This window comes from Amblyraja radiata, chromosome 17 (assembly GCF_010909765.2).
Source record: "Amblyraja radiata isolate CabotCenter1 chromosome 17, sAmbRad1.1.pri, whole genome shotgun sequence".
NCBI classification, from domain to species: domain Eukaryota; kingdom Metazoa; phylum Chordata; class Chondrichthyes; order Rajiformes; family Rajidae; genus Amblyraja; species Amblyraja radiata.
The window spans coordinates 9925437-9941815 of record NC_045972.1 but is presented as its reverse complement, the minus strand read 5'-3'; the positions used below and the strand labels follow the sequence as shown (position 1 = coordinate 9941815).

Here is a 16379-nt window from a genome sequence, read left to right as displayed (position 1 = left end):
CGAATGCCGCACTGTTATCGCACGAGGTTCCCACGATGTTGAACTCTGGTTAACTCTTGCGTCAAGTCGCCCCGTGTAAAAGCCGCATTACTGGGATGCATCTTGTGTTTGTTGCAAGTTTTCAAATCAAATATCTATAAATAGGGAGGTCTCTTTTAAAACTGCATCAATGTGGCAGTTTCTAATTTAATTAGAAAGTCATTTGTGGCGGAATTGGTAGAACAGCTGGCTCACAGCCCCAGTGACCCGGGTTAGGTACTGACCTCAGGTGATGTCAGTGTGGAATGCACACATTCTCCTTGTGACCGCATGGTGCTCCAGATTCCTCCCACAACCCAAAGATGTGCAGGTTTGTAGGTTAATTGACCTTTGTAAATTGCCCCAACTGTGCAAGGAAAGTATGTGAAAGTGGAGTAATGTAGAACTGCATTACAGAACTACACCTGTCAGCACGGTGGCAGTGGCAGAGATGTTGCTTTATAATGCCAGAGACCGGGTCTGATCCTGACTACGGGTGCTGTCTGTATGGAGTTTGTACAGGCTCTCCTTCACCATGTGGATTTTTTCCCCAAGTGCTCTGGTTTCCTCCGACACTCCAAAGGCGTACAAGTTTGTTGGTTAATTGGCTTCGGTAAAAAATGTAAAATTATCCCTAATGTGTAGGATAGTACTAGCGTACAGGGATCGCTAGTCGGAGCAGACTCGGTGGGCCGAAGAGCCTGTTTCCATGCTGTATCTCTAATTCAGTGGGAATGGTTGATCAATGGGTTGGCATGGATTCAGTGGGCTGAAGGGCCTGTTTCCACATACCTTTCAATTCAATACAATACACAGTGTATATATAAGTCACAATTGTTCCCTATATCAACACAATGCACTGACTATCACTTCAACGATGACTAGCTTTATCTCAGTTATTATGCTCCGTAAAATTTTATGATATCTGTACTTCCAGGCTTATTCGTTTTCCAAAGGCTGGTGAGATGCTTATATGAAGCAGAGACCTTAAAACAAGCATTGAACAGACTAAGATTTGGTGGAGGGAAAGCAATGGAACAGCTTTACTTGGTGAAATCCTAGGAACATAGCCGCAGATTTACAGACAAGCAGCGAGCAAGAACACCCTGTCTGGTCTCCTTTTACCTTGGAAAATAAAATCTTAACTTGTTAAATTTCAATAGTTATTCTGTTGATCAGGAAATCTTTCTTTCATGATCAGTTTTGAGTCACTAAGTCAGCACGGAGAAAGGCCCTTCAACTCAAGTCACCCATGCTTTCTAAGATGTCCATCAAATCTAGCCCCATTTGCCTATGTTTCTCTAAATCTTTCCTATCCATGTACCTATCCAAATGTATTTTAAACATTGTTATTGTACCTGCCTCAACTACGTCCTCTGGCAGCTTATTTCATATACCCACCACCCTCGCTGTGGAAAAAATTGCCCCTCTGGTTCCTAATTAATGTTTGGCCTCTCACCTAAAACTTTTGCTCCCTATTTCTCTATTGCGGAAGCCTGAGAAAAGACCCTGCGATTTTTAGTTTAGTTTAGTGAATGTACAAACTCCGGACATACAGCACCCGTAGTCGGGATCGAACCCGGGTCTCTGGCGCTGAACGCGCTTGCAAGGCATCAACGCTACTGCTACGCCACCGTGCCGCCCATATTCCCCACATGGGGATTTCACCCTCATAAAACCATATTCCCCTCATGATTTTATCCACCTAAACAAGATTACCCCACAGTTTCCTACATTCCACACCAAAAAATTGACCTTGCCTGGTCCAACCTCAGTCCATCAAGTCCTGATAATATCCTCGTAAACAGTTTGGCCTATGTGCCAAAAGCTTTCTTCACTACCCTGTATACACGTGACATCAGGAAACGATGTACTTGTACTCTTAAATTCCTCAGCTCTACAGTAGTGGATGGAATTTATGTTTATAGTGTGGTTGTGATTTATCAATCAAATGGGCAGGTTAATCTTCATGTTATTGAAGTTGCACTCGTCCAGCTAAGTGGAGACTATTCCATAACACTGCTGACATTTCTTTTGGAAAGACATTAAGTGGCAAGGATGCAAGCGACTTGCCACAGGATACAGAGCTTCTGGTAGTCAGTTTTAATATGGTTGGCTGAGTGGAGCTTCTGGTCAGTGACGCTCACCATGCCATTGACGATGAAGTGATATTAACACTACTGATGTCAAATCAGTAGCATCATGTTGCTGATGATTGACTGTGGACTGAACAAGCAATATAAATGGATTGTATTTTTTCCTCCTTTTAGTGAGCAGCTTAACTTCTCAGACCATCATGGAGATGCCAGTGTTTTATTTGTACTGGAACGGTTTACTGGAGGCACAAGTCTTCACCATTACAGCTGGGCTGATTTGGCCCTGTATCCTTTGCTGCAACCAGCTATGTATTGATATTACTTACAGGAATCAAATTGGTCAAAAACCACCTCTGCGAGTTCAGAAATATCACGAGGAAGCACTTCAGGCAGAAGCTAATGATGATGAATGTTGGAGTTCAACTTTAGAGTTCATCTACAGGGCCCTGCCATTTTTGAGTATAAAATATTCTTTGGTATCACCTCTGCCCATAATTTTTTGTTTAAATTGTCAACCATCATTCAAAATTAGGTTTTACAGGATTCCAATGTTTTGTTCTGAACCTGCTCAGTTGTATACTGCATTCTGTTGGGGCTGTGCTCAGTATTAAAATGAGCGATTTGCTGGGCTATGAAATTACAGATCGTAGTGTACATTTCTGCCACTGCCAGTGATAGTCTACAGTTTCACGGATGCCTGGTTGACCTACCAGATCAGTTCTGCATCTATGTATTTAATACAAATAGAATGTCACACAACAAGGTGGAGGGTATTCTTAGTGCAAGAATAGGACGTTTATGCAATGGTCACTTCTACACTCAGGGGCAGATGAGTCTACCAGTCAGACTGATGATGGCAAATTCAGGGATGTTTAACCTCTTGTGGATATATAAAGTGTTACAGCTGGAAACAGGCCCTTGGGCCCCACAAATGCTGACCATCAATCACCCGCCAACCCGTTTACCATCTTCTCCTTTCATTCCCTCCAATTCAGCTCCCCACAAAATAATTTTATTGTTTATATACATACAGCGATTAATTAATCCACCAACTCACAAACGTCTTTGGGATGTGGGAGGAAACCAGAACACCTGGTAAAACCCCCCACACGGTCTCACAAGGCGAGTGTGCAAACTCTGTACAGCACCAGATATGTTACGGATGAATTGGTTGCAGGGACTGTGAAGCAGCAATTCTACCAGCTGAGCCATTGAGCCACAGATCCATCTGGATATTAATTCCTTCAGGACATAGCTTTCCTGAAGCAGTGTGACATATGAATTAAATTGATGGTGGGGGTGGGGAAGTAAAGAGGTGTGTGTAACTGCATTCATAATTGGCTGCAATTTTGTGTGGTCTTCGGCAGAGCAGCTGCATTATCCTCAGATATGAAAAAAAAATGCGCAGCTGGGTGGAGGGGAGGGGAAAGTATAGACTGAGACCAAAATTTAAGTGGAAGCAGATAAGGGAGATGTAGAAATAGAATATAGGTGCAGGAGTAGGCCATACGGCCTTTTGAGCCCACACCACCATTCAATGTGATCATCCACAATCAGTACCCCGTTCCTGCCATCTCCCCATATCCCTCGATTCCTCTGACCCCAAGAGCTCTATCTAATGGCCCTGTCTCACGGTGCGAGTCCACCCACGAGTGATCCCAAGTGAAAGAAACAAATCAAACTCATGGTTGTCTACGAGATTCCAAGTTTATGTTCACGAGTTTAAACGAGTTCCCACGTGTATGTCTAAGTTTGCCGTTTACTTCTCATTTCTGCGATGTACCAAGTTCCTCTCCCGAGTTACCAAGTTCCTCTCCCGAGTTACTCTTGAGCCAACAACGACTACCGACGTGTGGAAACATCATCACATGGATAAAAATGTCATGCAGTTTTTTTTAAACTATAAAAAGCCTCCCATGACCATGGACAGAACTGACCCGATGATCAGCTTCTCTGTGTCTCTTATGTAGCTGCATGCTTCTCTTGTCATGTAATTAACCGCTTTTATCAAATCGTTGCCTATCATTGCTACAATGCAATAAATGGCATTTAAAGTACTTGGCTGTCAAAAAAAGCGCAAAACGTAAAGGTTTTTAAGAAACGGACTGCAGGAAGAACTTCAAAGCTTTTGTAAATTGATTAAATTCAGGTAGAAGTTGAACTCAAGATTTAAATCCTCTGAAAGTTAGGTTTCTTAACACAGGATAGATGTTCTGCCAGAACGGAGTTTCTGAATAAAATCGTCTCCCGTTTCCCTCCGTCTCTTGCATGTCCTCGGCTTGCCAGCTTTATTACACATTCCGTGATCTGTGTAATGTATATAAGTGCAAAATAATAAACTGACCAAGAAGGTCCAGTGTTCTCCCCTGTTGGTTTAGTTTAGAGATACAGAGAGGAAACCGGCCCTTCCGACCACCAGGTCCGCGCCGACTAGCGATCCCCGCACACTAACACCATCCTACACCCACTATGGACATTTTTACATTCACCAAGCCAATTAACCTACAAACCTGTACGTCTTTGGAGTGTGGGGGGATATTGGAGAAAACCCACGCAGGTCACGGGGAGAACTTACAAACTCAGTACAGACAGCACCCGCAGTCGGGATCAAACCTGGGTCTCCAACGCTGCATTCGCTGTCAGGCAGCTGCACCACCGTGAATGAAGGCCTGTTTTAAGTATCAAATAGAGGAGCAAGAGGGTGATCAAGGCGGAGAAAGTGTAGAGGCCAATGCCCAGGTAGTCCAAGTTGCAGGAGTGCATGTCCACCATGACGACGCCGTGGCCGCGGTGGGCTTTGAGGGAGGTGCAGGTGACATCGGTGACCAGGCGAGGGATGTAGACCGTGGTCTGATTGATCCACCACACGAACCACCTGGCGTCGCAGGTGCAGAGAAAGTGGTTGCAGCTCCCGAAGGTGTTTGATGGCGCTGTCCGGGAAACTGGAGGCCTGGATGGTCTTCAGGTTGTTGTAGCTGAGATCCAGGTACTGCAGGGAGGCCATGTCCCGCAGGAAGTCATTGGTCAGTTTGGAGATCTGGTTGCGGGTGAGGTTGAAGATGCGCAGCTTAGCAGGTAAAGCCTGCCCCAGTTGAAGCTCCGCAGCTGGTTACCGCTCAGTACAAGCTCCTTGAGTAGCGGGGGCAGGTGGTCAAACACGTTGTGCGGCATGAACGCGAGTTTCTTCTCCTAATAATCCACTGCTATCTGTGTTCGAGAGCGAAAACATGCATAGGGCGGGCACGGTTCCTCGCCAGCGAAGATGGACACAGATTGCTGGAGTAACCCAGCGGGACAGGCAGCATCTCTGGAGAGAAGAAATGGGTGACACATTACTTCTCTCCAGAGATACGGCAACAGCACAGCACAAAACCAGTCTGAAGAAGGATCTCGACCCGAAACGTCACCAATTCCTTTTCTCCAGAGATGCTGTCTGCCCCGCTGAGTTACTCCAGCATTTTGTGTCTATCTCCCATGTCTTATAATGTCACCTCACATTGTAAAATCATTATCTGAAGAAATGTCTCCTTGTTGGCTCAAACGTACTCTATGTAGAACTCACGTTTCTCTCTGCTTCATATACGTGGGAATTCCCTCAGTATGGTGACTTTTCACGCGTCCCGCCCGGTGTTAACCCTTCCCATCAATGCTTGAGCCCCCATCTTCGCTCAGTACCTTCAGCTTCATCGGCGGCTCACTCCCATCAAAAGTATCCAAGTTAATTTCAGACTCCTATATCCATCCATCCATTCATTCATTTTCCATTAAGATCTGACTAATCTTAAACATTTCACTTCTGGCACTCAGGCCAAACCTACGAGTTACTCACGAGCCACTACGGTAAACTCATGGGCTACTACGATATTACAACCGAGTTTAAAAGTTTCAAATTTTTTCTTCAAGAGTAAATTTGACTTGTGGAAATCTTTCAACATGATGAAACATTTTCACGAGTTAACAAGTTTCCCTGAGTACCTGCCGTTAGCGTTACGAGTCGCTAAGTTCAGTCCACAAGTTCCGATGTTCCGGCTACGTTAATTCTACGTGATTACGAGTTTGATTTGTTTTTAACTCGGGTTCACTCGTGGGTGGACTCGCACCGTGAGACAGGGGTTTAACTCTCTTTTGAATGCATCGAGTGAATCGGCCTACATTGCCTTTGGAGGCAGAGAATTCCACAAATTCACAACTCTCTGGGTGAAAAAGTTTTTATCATCTCAGTTCTAAACGGCCTACCCCTTATTCTTAAACTGTGGCCCCTGGTTCTGGACTCCACCAACATCGGGAACATGTTTCCTGCATCTAGCTTGTCCAATCTCTTAATAATTTTATATGTTTTATATTTTCTATGTGATGGGCAGATGGGGAAAAGATTGGGAGGTAGGTCAGGGAAGCAGAAACCCAATTAGACAGGTGTCTGGGTGATGGGCAGTTGGAAATGGGAAAGGTGAATAAAGGGAGAGATCTTAGGTGGGTTACTTAAAACAAAAAAAAACAAAAAAGTGTTCATATCATTGGGCTGTCGTCTTTCCGAGTGAGAAGGCAGTGGAGACGTCCAAGGACAGACATATTGGTACATGAAGAGGATAGGGGCATTGAAGTGAAATGCAACAAGCTCCAGGTAAGAGAGCCATTGCCAACACGCTTTGCAAAATGGTTGTCTGGACATGCCAATATAGAGGAGGCCATATCAGGACCAGATACAATAGACAAAATGGGTGCCAGAGCCTACAACCTGAAGGCATGAGCATTGATTGTTCCAATTTTAGTAAGTAGCTCCCAGTAGAAACCCATCTGGTGTCTCCTGCACCTTCCTCCTTTTCCTCTCCCACATCTGGTTCCATCTGTCCATTCCTCATTTCCCATTCCTACCAATTAACCATTCTTTGTTCACTTTTCCAATTTTTGTCTGCCCATCACCCGCTTATCTATCCATATGGTTTTCTATTCTCCTTACCCATCCTCACTTTCCTCTCCTCCATCTGGTTCCATCTGCCCATCATCCATTCCTTATTGGGTTCCACATATCACCTTCTGCCTATGTCTATTATTTTATGCACTATTTAAACAAGACCATGGCACCTCTAGTTATTTATTTCTAGGTATTGACTTGGGTGGAAAAACATTGATAACAAAAAATCAATAACATAAAAAATGACCGTCATAGCATTTAATCATCTTATTTTAGTACCCCAAATTAAGTAATTGCCTCACACCTAATTTCCTGTTGGAGATCTATCAGAAGCGGAGCATCAGCAGAGCCATCTCCATTATCAAGGACCCCTATCGTCCATCACACCACATCTTCTCCATTCTGCCAGCTTCTTTCCACAGGCAATAAGACTGGTTAACGGGCTGTGTCCCCTCCCCATATATCATACACCAACACATCTAACCTCGCCCATACTTTGACAGCTAGGCACCTGTCAAAGCAAAGCCACTGTTCGGTCTGAATGCCTGTTTTTATTTCAATTTTTAGGCATATTTTAGATATGGTAATTTTAATTTTTAAAGCTATATGCATTTATTCTGTTTTTATTAACCGCACTGATGGGAACTGATTGATAAACAATTTTTTCGTTTCATCTGTGTATGTAAGTACTCAGTTAAAATGACATTAAAGTAAATACTGAATATTGATACACATACCTGGTGAGCAGTATCCTTATTCAGATGCCGTTCCAATATCGTAGATGCTTCTCGAAAACGTCTATTCTTAATAGATTCAACCACAGCCTTGAGGGAGGACCAACATGTTATTAGGTATAAAAATAACAGAATAATTTTGCAAAATCTTTGACTACCAATAAACTCATCACAGCTGGTAATTTTAGATGAATGTTTTAGAAATACAATTTACAGAGAAATTCAATGGCTATTCTTGGATGCTCACTTGTAAAGGAGAGAAATAGAACAACAGCTGAGAATTTATTGGAGCCAATGCCACTATTTTCTTTGTGGATCTTCCATATTTGGCAGCACAAGGATTAACTAAGAAGCTGAACTTTTCTCTACCAGTTACCCTAGCTTCTTTTGGACACATTTCTTTTTTTAGGATAACGCTTGAAATGTTAGGAACAACAATCCTCATTTTACCTGTTCATTTTGGGAATCACTAATTTGATGAGGTTGAAATGACTGACTGCAAGACCTAGCTGCCAAATACACAGTTGCTTTCTTCCATGTGGATGTGTTAAAATACAGAGGAAGCCACGTATAAACACAAATTCTAACCTGGACAATTCCCTACTATTAATGCAACAATAGTAGTTGCTAAATATTTATGTAACATTTTATCATTTCAGTGCCACAAACATTTTATAACAAACAATTTTGTAATAAAGTTATTGGAAAACATTGCTGTCACACCAAAGACTCCCAAAAAATGTATTGATTTCACAAAAGAAATAAGGGTAAAATAACCTGCTTCACCACAGCCTCTCTGACTTCTTCGAACAAATCCTCATCCAGTGTTAATTCTGTCTTCATCTGGCCCAAAATTGTTAAAATAGATCCCAGTGGAAAGGTATCACTTTCTGAAAATTAGATTTGTACAATCACAACAGCACAGGAGTTGAACATTTTGGCTTTTCAAAATATTGCTACTTTCAGCAAAAGCAACATGGCCATCCATTTCCCCCATAACCTCATAATTCCTTTAAGCTCCCTTATGCAATGAATTCCACGCTAAACATATATTTAATAAAGTAAAAGTTTCTGTCCTTGTCATTTTAGCCCCTTTGCTGTGGCTGTAGCATGTACCATCTACTAAATGTATTTGCTAATACTACTTGAAATGCATCTCCCAAACTTCTGGCAAATTCCCCTCCAAATCACATAACATCTTGAATGTATACATCAATTTTGCCATTCTTCTATATTACTGGATTTAAATCCCAGAATTTACAAGAATATTGTGGAGGTATATTAATTTGGAGTTCACCATCTTCTCAATGGATAATAACAGATAAGCTTGCTATATAAAACAAAGATCTAAAATCTGTGGCGTCTCATTCTATTAGGGGAACGCTTCTATTAGTGGAATAACTTTGTACTGCTGTTTTGATCCTAAATTGTTTCGAGCTCTATTGTGTTTTTATGCTCTCAACCTTTTCTGCTCTCCAAAGAAAAGTTCCACATTCTTCAATGCTATAAATCCCTCAACCCTGAAAGAGGTATATTTTCTGCAATTTTTCTTAAGGTCTGACACACTTCATAAAATGCAGTGATCAGAATTGGGCACAAAATTCCATTTGTGACCAAACCAGTCATAAAAGAGAATTCAAAGCAATGTAGGATTTTCACAATGAACGGTGGTGATCTGTGAGGTGTTTAGAACAACAGATCAAGGAGTACAATTGCATAGTTCCCTGAAAGCGGTGTCACAGTTGGGCAGGGTGGTGAAGAATGCTTTTCGTGACCTAGTCTTCATCAGTCAGGGCCCTGAGGATAGAAGTTGGGGCGTTATGTTGCAGTGTACAAGACATTGGTGAAGCTGCTACAGGAGTATTGTGTTCAGTTTTGGCCATCCTGCTGGGGGAAAGGTGCCATTGAGCTGGAAAGAGCGCAGAAAAAATGTACAAGTGTGTTTACAGAATTTGAGGAACTGAGTTATAGGGAGAGATTGGGTAGGCTAGAACATTATTCCTCAGTGCACAGGATGTTGATGGGTGATGCAATCGATGTATAAAACCACGAAGGGCATAGATAAGGTGAATGCAGAGGCTTTTCCCCTGGGGTTTGAGAAATCAAGAGTTAGAGGGCGTAAGTTTAAGGTGAGAGCAGAAAGATTTAATTGGAACCCTGAGAGGGAACATTTTCCACAGAGAGTGGTACTTATATGGAATGAGCTACCAGAGGAAGTGGTAGGGACAGATACAAACAACATTTAAAATGGATTTGGACAGGTACAGATATTAGTCAAAAGCACCCAATTGGAACCCACACAAGCACCTTGGTTGGCATAGGCAAGTTTGGCCAAAGGGACTGTTTCTGTGCTGTATGACTTTCTGACTATAAAAGTTAAGTGTAACTTTTTGCTGTAGTGCATCTGTTCTGTATTTATTTATGCTGAAGCAAAGCAAGAATTTCATTGTCCTATCTGGGACACATGACAATAAACTCTTGGATCTTGAATCCCTCTATTTATGATCTCCACAATCCTTAGTTTAAAAAAAACATCATATAACAACTGTCCTGCTGCCCTTTAGAATGGCACTAACATATAGCACCTCTTAATTTTTCCTATAAAAATGTACCAATTTTAATTTCATTCCTGGGATGTGGATGTCAACAGCTTGACCAACATCTGCTGCTCGTGTATATCTGCCCCCTGTACCAAGTATCTACCTTGTTCATGTCAGATGATAAGAATCAATCGCCGAGCTGTGGGTGTGGATACTTTCAGAGTTAACAGGATGAAGATGGCAGATTTCCTTTTCTTTGGATGTTTTTGAAAAACTGAACTCTCACAGCCACTATTACAAATACTATTTTTTGATCCAGGCTTCCTGAAGTAATTAAATTGAAGTTTACTGGCAACTTTGGATGGATTAGAATGAATGGTTGTGCATCCATGGACTCAATGGACAACTCAATAAAATGCAATTGTGTGCACTGGCAATATTAGTTTTAATATTATGATACAGTAAAGATCAGAACAGAGAAGTGCCATAGAGAGCCAAGATAATAAGTGCATTGTTCAAGAAGGAACTGCAGATGCTGGAAAATCGAAGGTAGACAAAATTGCTGGAGAAACTCAGCGGGTGCGGCAGCATCTATGGAGCGAAGGAAATAGGCAACGTTTCGGGCCTAAACCCTTCTTCAGACCCTTAAGTGCATTGTCGTCAGAAACAACAGTTACTTACCAAATTTGGAGAGAAATTGTATTGTTAGCAGTTTCGTTCCAATCTCCTCCGTATCATTGTATGGTCGATTTAGGACAGCTGTCATTTGAGAGGGAGAAAAAAAAGATAAGATGCATAATGAAATCAAATAAAAATCTGATTGCAAGAAATGTGATATAAGTTGCACAACTGATATCAGTTTTACATTGTTATGGTTATCTGGTATTAAGAGTCAAGAGTATCAATATGTGCCGAAACAGTAAAACATTCTTACTTGCAGCAGCACACGTTTTGTAAACATAGTATTCAATAGATAACATAATAACAAACAAAAAAGTTCAATAAATTGAAAAAAAAAAACAATATAGTGCAAAACAAAAGCTGTTCCTCAACCTGGAAGTCATGGTTTCCAAACTCCTACAGCTTCTTCCTGATGGCAGGAGTAAACTGGGAACGTGGCACAAGTGGTATGGGTCGTTGATGATGCTGGCTACTTTTTTGTGTCAGCAGCCCCCATAGATCTCTTTGATGATGAGGAGGTTAGGACCAGTGAAGGACTATGCTATGCTCACCTCTTTTTGTAATGTCCTTTGTTCCCGGGCAATCGAGTTGCCGAACTAGGCCATGATGCAACCAGTCAATATGCTTCCTACCGTATATATCGTGTTTCTGTCCTGCACCTCCTCCATTGTCAGAGTGAGGCGCAGCGCAAATTGGAGGAAAAGCACCTCATATTTCGCTTGGGCAGCTTACACCATAGCGGTATGAATATTGATTTCTCTAACTTCAAGTAATCCTTGCTTTCCCTCTCTCTCCATCCCGCCCCATCCCAGTTCTCCGACCAGTCTTACTGTCTCCAATTACATTTTATCTGGTACTTTTTTGTTACCTTCTCCCAGCTAACAATGATCTATTCTACATTTTCCTTGACCTTCCTTCCCTTTGCCCTGTTTTCACACCTTCACACTTCCTTATCTATCTCTCCCTCCTGACGTCAGCTGGAGCAGCGGATGCATAGATGAGGTTGGAGGAGGAGCAGGTGAACCTCTTCCTCACCTGGAAAGACTGCTTGGGTCCTTGGATGGAGTCGAGGGGGGAGGTAAAGCTACAAGTGTAGCATTTCCTGCGGTTGTAAGGGAAAGTGCCAGAGGAGGGGGTGGATTGGGTGGGAAGGGACGAATTGACCAGGGAGTTATGGAGGGAACGGTCTCTGTGGAAAGCAGAAAGGGGAGGAGATGGGGAGATGTGGCCAGTAGTGGGATCCCGTTGGAGGTGGTGAAAATGTTGGAAGATTATATGTTGTAAACGACAGCTGGTGGGGTGGAAGGTGAGGACAAGGAGGACTCTGTCCTTGTTACGAGTAGGGGGATGGGGAGTGAGAGCGGAGCTACGGGATATAGAGGAGATCCTGGTGAGAGCCTTGTCTATAGTCAAAGAGGGGAACCCCCATTCCCTAAAGAATGTGGACATCTCCGATGCCCTGGATTGGAACACCTCATCCTGGGTGCAGATGCGGTGTAGATGGAGGAATTGGGAGTAGGAAATAGAGTCCTTACAGGAAGCAAGGAGGAAAGAAGTGTAATCCAGATGGCCATGAGAGTCAGTGGGTTTGCAGTAGAAAGTAGAAGTTATTTGCCTCTGTACTCCACAATTTGAGATTTGTAATAGAAACAAAATCACATGTGGTTAAAGTGCACATTGTCAGATTTTATTAAAGCCCATTTTTATACATTTTGGTTTCACCATGTAGAAATTACAGCAGTGTTTATACATAGTCTCCCCCATTTCAGGGCGCCATAATGTTTGGGACATGGCTTCGCAGGTGTTTGTAATTGCTCAGGTGTGTTTACTTGCCTCCTTAATGCAGGTATCAGAGAGCTCTCAGCACCTAGTCTTTCCATCACCTTTGGAAACTTTTATTGCTGCTTATCAACATGAGGACCAAAGTTGTGCCAATGAAAGTCAAAGAAGCCATTATGAGACTGAGAAACAAGAATAAAACTGTTAGAGACATCAGCCAAATCTTAGGCTTACCAAAATCAACTGTGTGGAACATCATTAAGAAGAAAGAGAGCACTGGTGAGCTTACTAATCGCAAAGGGACTGGCAGGCCAAGGAAGATTTCCACAGCTGATGACAGGAGAATTCTCTCTATAATAAAGAAAAATCCCCAAACACAGAACAAAGAGCAAACATAGTTCTGGAAAAAGGTCTTGTGGACAGATGAGACGAAGATTAACTTATATCAGAGTGATGGCAAGAGCAAAGTATGGAGGAGAGAAGGAACTGCCCAAGATCCAAAGCATACCACATCATCCGTGAAACACGGTGGTGGGGGTGTTATGGCCTGGCATGTATGGCTGCTGAAGGTACTGGCTCACTTATCTTCATTGATGGCATAATGAATTCTGAAGTGTATAGACCCATCCTATCTGCTCAAGTTCAAACAAATGCCTCAAAACTCATTGGCCGGCGGTTCATTCTGCAGCAAGACAATGATCCCAAACATACTGCTAAAGCAACAAAGGAGTTTTTCAAAGCTAAAAAATGGTCAATTCTTGAGTGGCCAAGTCAATCACCCAATCTGAACGCAATTGAGCATGCCTTTTATATGCTGAAGAGAAAACTGAAGGGGACTAGCCCCCAAAACAAGCATAAGCTAAAGATGACGACAATTTTCAGGCCTGGCAGAGCATCACCAGAGAAGACACCCAGCAACTGGTGATGTCCATGAATCGCAGACTTCAAGCAGTCATTGCATGCAAAGGATATGCAACAAAATACTAAACATGACCACTTTCATTTACATGACATTGCTGTGTCCCAAACATTATGGTGCCCTGAAATGGAGGGACTATGTATAAACACTGCTGTAATTTCTACATGGTGAAACTAAAATGTATAAAAATGGCCTATATTAAAATCTGACAATGTGCACTTTAACCACATGTGATTTTTTTCCATTACAAATCTCTAATTGTGGAGCAGAGGCAAATAAATAAATGATGGGTCTTTGTCCCAAACATTATGGAGGGCACTGTGGTCACGAACTGCTAATTTCTTCAGGCAACATCTCTGGGGGGGGAGAGAGGACGGATGATGTTTCTGTACTTTTCTGTGCCTCTTGACCCAAATGGGCCTTATTTGAAGAGCCTTTTAGGATATTCTCCTGCATTACTACAGTAATGGATACTTTAAGCAAAATTGCAATCATGAATTAAGTTTATAAAAGTAATTGTTTTTTTATAACCTGCAGATGCTGAAAATCTGAAATATAAACAGAAAATGTAAAATTTCAGCAGGTTAGATGCGATCTGTTGAAAGCAAAACAATTAACGTATCAGGTTAGGGACACCTTATCAGAACCGAGAAAGAGAAAAGACTTCGCCTAGAGAGCAGAATGATCAACTGAATGTGGAGGCTGGTGGGGTGAAAGAGAAATATCATAAAATATTGGCAGAGAAAGCAGCTCTGACAAAGGGTCACAGACCAAAATACCAACTATTTCACTTTCCACAGATGATGCCTTATTTGCTGAGATTGTCTAGTATTTTATATTTTCATCAGACAGATCTGCTGCCATTATTTTACATCAGCAAACGTTTCTTTGTTCCACGTTATCTGTAACAAAAGGCCACCTTGTTTTTTTCTCTCAAGGGTCTCCTGAATTATTTTCTCTCTCCAGACACTGTCTGACCTGCTAAGTATTCTCAGCAGTTTGTGAAGATTCTCACGGGTTCATTAATATATTATTTAATACCTTCCCTAAAACACGATTTAAAGTTCTTACTCGTACTGATGAGATAATTCACATTTCAGCTTGATGATCCGTTTGACTCTTCACTAATGTTAATTAACCTGCAACGTTTTCTCCTTCTATTTCATCTGCGAACCTTTGCTTTTCTGTCACTTCGCAGTTTTCAGCTAACTCCCTGAAGATTTGGTGCAAGTGTAAACAGTTCAATGAAAAAACCTTAACTCGAATGTCTCCTTTCCTCTCTATACCGAGCAGGTTATATATTCTTTATCAATCTTCAAAAACGGCAAATATGAACGAAGGGTTTATGTCTCGGACTTGAAACGTTCGCTCTCTCCTTGTATCCTTGAGGTTGCCTGGCCTGCTGAGTTTTACCAACATTTATTACTTTGGGGCATTTTTTAACTGACTGTGTCCCTGATCATTAATCCAGCACCAAAACGTAATCTCCCTTCTCACCTGTTATCACGTCCAGGATGGCGTAGAAGTCCTCATACTCGCCATCTCGAAAAGCCTGAAGTGCACAGTGGAAGTTAAACTCCAAAATCCAGTGGTTCGCTGTTCGTTCGAGATTCCGGAGATCGGCTTTGGCTCCACCAGACGTTTGACTCGTCGCGCCCTTCGCTCTTACACCCATTTCACTTTGCACTGAATCTCCATTCACCTTCCTGAGCTGCGACTCCAAGCCCGTAAACAATTGGTCCGCCATTTCAAACCTAACATTAAACCGGATCTAAAACTAAAATTACCCGGAAGACATCAGTTGCCTCGCCATCCGCTGCAGCGGCGCAGCCACTGGTGGGACAACAAGCCTCCATGTTGGGAAGCAAGCGCAGAATGCTGGTTAACACCAAGCTCCGCTCTATGATCTTTGGTTTACCGAAGATAAACACAAAATGCTGGAGTAACTCAGCGGGACAGGCAGCATCTCTGGAGAGAAGGATTAGGTCTGAAGAAGGGTTTCGACCCGAAACGTCACAATTCCTTCTCTCCAGAGATGCTGTCTTGTCCCGCTGAGTTATTCCAGCATTTTGTGTCTGTCTTCGGTATCAAACTTCCATGTTGTGAAGGAATCGACTGGGATCTGCTGCTGGTGGAGACTTCCAGACAATAAAAAAAATTCTAACCGTCCGTTCATTTCTAAATATACATTACTAGCTGGTTTACTGACAAAGTACATAGCAAAATAAATTAACAGCAAGATAAAAAAGAAAATGCTGAAAGCCCCATAGTTGCCCTCGATTAAACTCATGAGATTCTCAAAAGAAAGTATAGGGTGATTTCACGAAAGGTCACTGGAGCATAGATCCTCACCCACGTGACCGCAAAATCCAACTGGGGTACAAGCGTCACTTCCGGTACATGTTAGTGATGCTGAAAACGCGAACTTTCACACCCGTTAAAAAACGCGAAAACGGCCCGTTTTTGAGCTGTAAATAACTGCCAGTCGGGGTGACCGTGAGACACAGTTATCTAACTTTACAGTCCGGAAGAAAGATAAAAACGAAGGTAAATACAAGAGGGAGCTGAACAGCAGAAGTGGTTAGCGGACATTCGCCGTGGAGATATAAAGATCGGAAATTATCGCGTTTGCTCGCTGCATTTCATCAAAAGTGGCATTATTGACGTTTTATCTTTATTCATTTGTTATATGAAAAGTTT

General features: G+C 42.3%; 1 protein-coding gene across 1 annotated transcript in view; it reads right to left on the bottom strand.

Annotated features, from left to right (window-relative positions):
- terf2 (telomeric repeat binding factor 2) overlaps window positions 1–15447 on the bottom strand; it is a 31677-nt gene extending 16230 nt beyond the window's left edge. Inside the window, exons 1-4 of the mRNA XM_033035732.1 lie at window positions 15177–15447; window positions 10982–11059; window positions 8538–8650; window positions 7764–7850 (exon numbers count right to left, since the gene is read on the bottom strand). Of these exons, the coding sequence (XP_032891623.1) occupies window positions 7764–7850; window positions 8538–8650; window positions 10982–11059; window positions 15177–15426 (528 nt within the window). The 5' untranslated portion in view covers window positions 15427–15447. The remainder of the gene's footprint in view (window positions 1–7763; window positions 7851–8537; window positions 8651–10981; window positions 11060–15176) is intronic.
- Window positions 15448–16379: the final 932 nt, after the last annotated feature.